An 8,208-nucleotide genomic window follows, 5' to 3' on the forward strand; every position below is an offset into this window, starting at 1 on the left:
GGTGAAAGATTACGTTGCCGGTATCGGCAGAGGACGTAAAGCTGCACGTCATCAGTATGATAATAAAAGCTCCTGCCTTCAAAATAAAAGCTCCTGAAAAAAGTATGAAGGTTTGTGATCTACGATTCTTCGATTCTGTACATTATAATGTACATCGAAGAATCGTAGATCAAAAACAACTGTTTTTCCAAATATCGTGCTCTAACTCCGGACGGGCTTGTACCGTGCGAAAATGTAATGATTTAATCATACAGCTGAGCGAGCATCGTATGAATTACGAGTACAGATAATATGACATTGTAAGCATTTACACGAAGTCAGGTGCGCATCAAAATTTACGGAAATTGCAGACAAATATTGCGCCACTTCTTATCCCATGTAATCCGTAAAGGATGTACAAACGTCAGCGACAGCATTTCACTTTCCTCGTACACTGATTTAAAATTCGTGGCAGTTGCTGTCATCTCCGCATCGGGCAGCTAGGTACATTATACATACAACTTTCTTCGATATTACAATCGTTATTGCAGATAGCTTTTTTGAACGGAGATTAAAATTTTGGCTGCCGATTCTCCTATCCACCTACGCCACACTTATAAAAGTACTAGGACAACTCGCAGCTCCCGTTGATTGTTATCCGGGAAAAGGCAAGCTTCCATTGAACCGGACAGGAGTGGGGAGGACGTACCACAGCTGCTGGGTGGTGTCGGAGCGCCCCCAGCACTCCAGCTGGCCACCAGCGTGTTCCGGCCAGGGCACATGCAATGTCAGCGTCGAGGCGCAGAGCTGACGACCGTCGGCGCCGGTTATCTCCGAGGTGTTGGTGCGGATCACCAGCGTCTGCCGGTTGGAATGGATGCAGGCCGTCTGCTGTAGGTAGTGTCCGGGCGGCCACGCCAGGTACATTCCGCTGTAGCGCCAGATAAAGTGCTGCGCCGGATCGGGACCACAGGGAAAATCCAGCTGACAGGTCACGGAAAACGGCACATATTTCGGCACCGTGATCGCCGGCATTTCCTGAGCGAACAGTTCGTGGTATCGGGTGGCGGGTTTGGGGAAGACCCAGTATGCGCTCTTCTGGCACCACGTTGCTGCTCCGTCCTGCTGACAGCGCTGCAGGCACTCGAACTGCCCCCATGCCGCGTAGGTGACGTCGTGCAAAATCAGGGCGTGGTCGCGGGTGCGGCTGTAGCGCAGGGCTCCCGTCGTTTGGTTGGGGGCTAACGGGTGACCTTTGTGCTTCCACACGACGGCGTCCGCAGGATCCGGCCCCGTCGCACACGCGAGGGTGATCGTGTCGTCCAGATTGGGGCGGACACAAAAGACACATGCCCATAAGGTCGAAAGTGAACCAATTTCAGGTCCATAGCACTTTCCCATAATTTTAAAATAAATTTTAAAATTTTTGAAATTCATTTTAAAATCGGAAAAAAATGCTATGGATCTGATACTGTTTCACTTTCGACTTCATGGCCATGTGCTTTTTACAGCAAAGTTTCAAGAAGATCGGGTATTAACCAGACTTTTGGTACACAACAATGCATTTAAACTTTTCGCGTATTTTAATACACCATATCTCGGCAACCGGATGTTGCGAGCGCAATCGGTTTTCAGAACAATGTATACAAATCATTCAACTTTAGAATGACATAAACATAGTGATTCGGAGTGCGCGCAAGCAAAAGTTTTAGTGCATGTATCCCATTTTTGACACTATGTTGTCAGAGACCGCTCACTCGAGGCGGTAGACACCTCTCGTGGCTCTCTCTGTCGCCCGCCCGTACGTGGCAACGCCACTCGTGCCGCGCTATTACGCTGCTCACTCAGCGTATACTTTGTCTACGCTGACCAATCAGCGCATTTCTCTGCACTCTTGGGGGTGGAGCCTAGCACTTACGGGCGATTCCGTGCTTTGCAGCATCAGCTGTTGCACACCGGCAGCACGCGGAATCATTATCACGATTCCCAGCTAGCGCACTGCAAGCACTTTTTCCACAGCTTTTTCCCACATCGGGTTTTCTGTTGGTTTTGTGTTGTTGTTGCTTTATTGCTATCACAATAAAGGCATATTTTGCCCCATTTTCCATCTGCTTCTGTGTCATATCTGACATGGTAGCAGTATCGTTCGGTTTTCTTTCCTGTAACCTCTGATCCCCCAGTGAAGGCATAAATCGGTCGAACTACGCTGATTGGCTAAAAGTAGGCCAGCCATATCGCGACCACCATCTCCTGCATCATACGGGTTTGATTGGAAACCCGCAGCGCGACGGATTAATCATACGGGTCGGCGCCTATAAGTAGGTCCCCGCAGCTTTGGCTCCCCGCTCAAAAACTGAGTTGGGTACGATCCTGTTGACCAATTAAGCGCCCTACCGGGTTGCATGATACGGGTCAGCGTCTAAAAGTAGACCTCCCGCAGCTTTGGCTCCCGGCGCAAAAACTGCGCTCGGTACGGTCCTGTCACACCATTACGCCCTATCGGGTGCGCTGCGGCCCTCACGGTAGAAGAGGGTGAAGTGGACGACGGAGCAGCACTGTCTGGAGCGAACAAACCGCCGGTAAGACCTGCTGTGACGCGTAGGTTTTCGTAGAACTTCTGAAAATTTCGAGGTTTCCGCGTAGAACCTAAATAAAACCCTTCATAACTTTTCAACCGTTTATCCGATTTGCTCCAAAATAGTTTTTCGGGCTCCTTGAGAAATTCTGCACTAGAGAAATAGAACAGAACTCTCGAGAATTTTTTCCTGATTTTTACTGAATTATCGGCGAAAAACAACCGCCATTTTGTCCAGCCGGAATTTTCGCGAAAAAGTCGCGTGACGTCAGCGTGGTGATTTTCCATAAAATTTCGACCAATCAGAACACGTGAGAAACTTCCCCGTGTTATAACAGTCGTAGTGACTCATACTTTTTTGCATTTTTGCTCACGGCACTCGTGACGTAGAGCTTTTTGCAAGACCATTTCGTACGTGACGTCACACTGGTCAGTAACGTAACATAGGGCCATGGGAAGCTAACGCTAAACCTGAGCTCTAGCGTACCTGACCAGCACCAACCAGCGACAGCTAACTCAACGTTCCGGTCCGGACCACGACCAAAGAAACCTCCTAAGTCCCACTACCATGGGCCAAACTGAAAGCGCCTTGGCCAAGGTGATGCCATATACCAGCCATGAGCAACTCCAACGGAGATTGCTCAGTCCAATGGACAGGCGCCAACCCAATGAATACAAAAAGCAGCTCAGGAAAAACTACGCCACGCGTGAACCAACGGGACCCTACGGGTTCCGCAACGCCAAACAAGGCAGTTCTGACCCAGACGAGCCAAACTCGGCCGGCTCAACGAGTTCGGTCGATGCCAGAGCCAGGCGGGACAAACAAATCCTGCCGGCCGACCTGGAAACCAGCGACGAAAGTCTGGACGCCACCCGGGACGACACATTCCTGGAGGCATCCGACGAGTTGTCCGAGGCCAACCAGCCTCAGGACAGCCAACCTGGCGCCGATAGGACGGCCCAGGCCAACAGTGTCCCTCGGGACTTGGCGCACCAACCGGCCATACCTGGTCCGGGCCAAGTCCAACTTGAGGCGCCAACGGCGGCCACAAGTGAGGACAAGACACGCACCGATGGACCAGAGCCAAACAACTTGGCCCGGTCCAACCTTGATGTCCAGTATCTGACAGCACGTCCAACCCTACCGGGCTCGGACCAGATCCAACCTGAGGCACCAACGGTGGCCAAAGGTGGACGCAAGGCAAAGGGCCAAGCCAAAAAGGCTGGTCCAAAGGCACATGACCAGGGCCAACAGCCCGTGAGTCAATCGCCAATCATGTTTGAAGTCGATGGCTCAACCCATACAACGCCATCGCCGACCAATGACGTCATCGGCGCGTCTGGCCCGTCCAAACCGGACCAAGAGCCAATTGTGGACCTGGCACAATTAAACAGGGCCACAGCCAGGATGGACCTTAACCAGCCCTCCTGGGACACAAGCCGCGCCAACGTCAGCCCGCCAAAGCCGATGCAGGCAACCCGGCCCGAGGAGATCGATGAAGTCGACCAACTTCGGACCACAGTACGGGACCTGACCAAACAGCTAGCGGACATCGCAGAAGCTTCCCTGCTATCTGAACGATGGATGCAGGACGAGATCTGCAGACACAAAGACCTTGCGTTCCAATCGGACGCAGAGGTTAAACGTGTCTCGGCCATATTGGCCCAGACCCAACTTGAGCTAACTCAGCTCAAGTTGTCACCACGTCCTAATGCTGAGCGAGACCAGCTCAACAGGACAATCCACAGCCTAGAAACGGCTGTGGCGGGCCTTGAAGCCCTGCTCACCTCTACGAGGACCGAGCTGGCCAAAGCCAGGGACGACTTGGCTGCGGCCCGGACCAATATTGACGACACCGACTCTGAGGCGGACCGCCTACAGAGGGAAAACGAACGTCTTACTGAAGACTTGTCCAATCTGCAGGACGAAATCAACCGTCTGCGGAATGGATACAACCTTCTTTATGAGAGCCACCAGAATCTCATGAAGACCATCCAACAAGGAGGACTGATGAGCCAAACGGTTCAGCAGAAGGAGGCACAGAACGTGCAACTCCAGCAACAGATCGTTGCCCTCCAGAGCCAGCTCAACACCGAAGCAACCATTCGGGTCCAACTTGAGCAAAACAGCGCCATTGGACATCAAAACTTCGTCCAATTGGAGCAGGCCTTCAATCAAGCCAAACAGGTGATCCAGGGCCAACAAGACCGGATCATCGTTTTGGAGGCCAATAACGCCGGCCTGGTCAAAGACTACCAGGCGGCCACCCAACGTATAACTGAGATGAATGAGGAACTGGAAAGGCTAAGCACGGAAAACGCCCGCTTATACGCGGAGAAATCACATCTCGCAGACATAAACTCCGAGTTGTCCGCAGAACCACCATCCTACCATACCTTTCCAGACTCGGATACACAACGTCAACAAGAAAAAGTCGACGAGGCTTTGCGGCAGGGCCAACGCTTCTACCGCGAGCCAGTGTATCATCAGCAGCATTACCATGTGAACATGGCTGTGGAAGGGCCATCGGTTGGAGATCCTCCAAAGGGGCCAACCATACCTGCGCCCCCCAGCCCGGTGGACCGCGGAACATCAACGGCGACAGTAACACTGCCGCCACCACCAGTCCCGGTCACCACAACAGCCACTATTGGTCCAACGACGATAGTGACACCCGCAACGCAGACTTATCCGTCTACGTCAAGCGGGCCAAGCTTTGACCCGAGCCAGGCAACACCCAGCCACAGCTACTTCGGATCAATGCCACCATACCCGTCCTTGTATCCGTCGATATTCCCGAACATGGACTTCAATTTTAGTCCACAACCGGCCACAAGCCAGGCTCACTCCAGCGGCATGGATCCAAACCGGACCAACCCGCTGAGCTCAACGCTCGGGCCATCGGCCATGCAAGGACAGTTGGGAGGCCAAAGTGGTACACCAACGGTGCAGCAACCAGGAGTAGGCCAACTAAGCCTATTTGGCCCTCCTATCACGGCGGCAGCCCCAACGGGCCAAGCTCAGCCACAGATGGGCCAAACCACGCCCACGGGCCAAAATGTGCCCCAACCACCAGGCATACCGCCAACAGCGGCCATGCCACTAGGACCAGCCGCCCAACCAGGCCAGGGCCAAAATGCGCCCATGTTGGTCCAGCTCCCGAATGGAGCATACGCAATGATGGCGTCCAACGGGGCTATCCAGATCGTACCGGGCCAACCAATGTGGGCCCAACCTCAGCAAGTGCCGCTAATACCACAGCAGCCAACACCTGCCCCATCACCACCGGTCAGTCCAGCTCTTTCAACCAGAGAGCAAATCAAAGAAATGGCCCAAGAGATGGGAAAAGCCACCGCGAGAGCTCAAGTCCGCACCGAGTTGCCAAAATTTGACGGCAACAAAACAATGGTGAAAGGATGGCTTGCACAGGTCCGACGGATCTGTAAGCAGTCGTCCGATCGGAACAAACCAGATCCGGACTTTATGAGCCGCATTTACATGGCCCTATCGGACCCTGTAAAAGAATGGTACACTGGCCAAGCCAATCGTGAAGACGAGGACGGTTGGACATTGGAAGAGTGGCTCCAGAAGTTTGCCACTCGATATGGTGATGATAATCAGCAGGCCACTGCCATGGGAGAAATTACTCAGCGGTACTATCAACACTTGACCGAAACCCCTGAGCAGTATTACGATGCTATGCTGACTCTCCAGACGCGCGCCGGCTTGGACGACACCATGACGCTTCACTTCTTGAGAGAGAATGTGAAGGAGCCAGAACTGCGCCGCGCCCTGGACATCCGGATACCAAAGTCACCGGCAGAATTCCGGGACTACGTCCGGCAATATACTATGGGAAAGCCGGAGTACGAAGGGAAGGCAGGCCGCGGATACCCAACAATCCGAACGGCCATACAAGCGCCACCAGCCCAAGTCGTACCACAACAACCGGCACTCTATCCCCCGCAGGCTACACAAGCCCAAATTGAGGCAACATACGCCGCCATCGCGGCCTTGAACTTATCCTCCCCACAACGTGGGTTTACACCGCCTAACGGCGGTAGTGGCGGCTATGGCCAGGCCCGAAACCAGGGCAACTATGGCTACAGCCAGGGCAACAGCGGCGGAGGACCAGAAGGCAAGTTCTCCAAGGGCCAAAACGCCAGCTTTAGCGGAAACCAAAGCGGCAACAACCCTGGAGGACAAAACCGAAGCCCGGGAGGCCAGAGTGGCCAACGCCAGACTCTGAGCCCCGAAGAGGCCCGCAGACAAGAGGACATGTACATCGACCGAGTCGAGCGCATGTTCGAGCGATGGGCCAAAGACGGGATTATCACCTGTAACCACTGCCTGTGGGGAAACCACGCAACTGACGGCTGTGGCTACGCAAACAGGCCATATGGCGAAAATCCAAACCGAAAATGGTATTTGGATTGGCGAAATCGCTATCAAAAAGGCTACCCTACCGGGTCAGGCAACCCTAACCGCTTCGGCTTAGTGCCACCCAAACAACCCAGACCACCACGTGGTAGTGGGGGGAGTGGCAGCCGAAGGCAGTCCACCGGCTCAGGAAGCGGGTCTGGTGGCGGCAACCGGCAGAATGGTCCAAAACAAGGATACCAGACGCCAGCCAACGAAAGGGCAGCGTTACCACCCATACCGGACCAGCTGGTGAAGCCAAATGGCAACAGCGGCGGCGGCCCTAGCCGGGCCAGCCCAACCGCGGGAAACGCCTAAGGTCGGGAAGTATCGGCAACTCACCTGACCTAAGACCGGAACCTAAACCGCCGGACATAACCCCTGTGCAGTTACTAACCCACATGGATCCCAAACTAACCCATATGGCTCAACAGCCTACCAGCGGATCCAGGATCCAAACCAGCGCTTAAGCCATCTGGCTCTAAAAATGATGCCAGGCCGACAGTCGCACTGCAGGCGACCAAGTCGATTTTCGGAGCCTCAACTACAGCTCACGGACCTTCCTTAACACTAAAAGCATGTTTTCGACCCTACGGGTTGCGGAAACACCACCACAGGAAGAGTCTGTCCAACAGGAGCCACCTTCACCTCACTACGCTCCTGACGATCCAGGACCAGTGTCGCTAATCCCCATAGTACCGGTGATGCGGGAAGTGACAGTTGGCCTCGACGAAAATCGCAAACCGAAGACTGTCAGACCATGGACGCACAAAGTCCAAATCGGACCAGTCCACACGCTCGCTATGCTGGACGCTGGATCGGAGACATCCCTCATCAGCCAGCAATTTTGCACCGCCAATGGCATGAAAATAGAGCCGTTAGGACGGAACACCAAAATCCTTGGTGTTGGCGGACAAACCGCCTTTGTGGTCTCCCACTGCTGCACCGTACCGGTGACACTGCTGGGATACAAGAGCCACCACACGTTTTTCGTCCAACCGACGTTAACTGACGTGCACGTCCTACTTGGCTGTGACTATCTCCACTCCAAGTTTACGTTTATCTTGAAGCCAAACGAAGAAATCGTTTGGGACGCGGTAAAGTCAATCCCGATACCAGAGGCACCGGGACCCGACAACGAGGTGCGGATAAATCGGCTTCGCGAACCGACTGTCCAAACTTTTACCTGTTGGGAATGCCTGGACACCATTGAAAGCCTCATATGGGAGCTGCG

The 8,208-nt window shown here is 53.8% G+C and overlaps 1 protein-coding gene across 1 annotated transcript; it reads left to right on the forward strand.

The window, feature by feature from the left end:
* Positions 1-6,407: 6,407 nt before the first annotated feature.
* LOC129581540 (RNA-binding protein FUS-like) lies at positions 6,408-7,292 on the forward strand. Its single transcript, XM_055472677.1, has one exon. The coding sequence runs from the start codon at positions 6,408-6,410 to the stop codon at positions 7,290-7,292; it is 885 nt and encodes a 294-aa protein (XP_055328652.1).
* The last annotated feature ends 916 nt before the right edge of the window (positions 7,293-8,208 follow it).

This window comes from Paramacrobiotus metropolitanus, unplaced genomic scaffold (genome assembly GCF_019649055.1).
Source record: "Paramacrobiotus metropolitanus isolate TYO unplaced genomic scaffold, Prichtersi_v1.0 Parri_scaffold0000001, whole genome shotgun sequence".
In the NCBI taxonomy this organism is placed as follows: domain Eukaryota; kingdom Metazoa; phylum Tardigrada; class Eutardigrada; order Parachela; family Macrobiotidae; genus Paramacrobiotus; species Paramacrobiotus metropolitanus.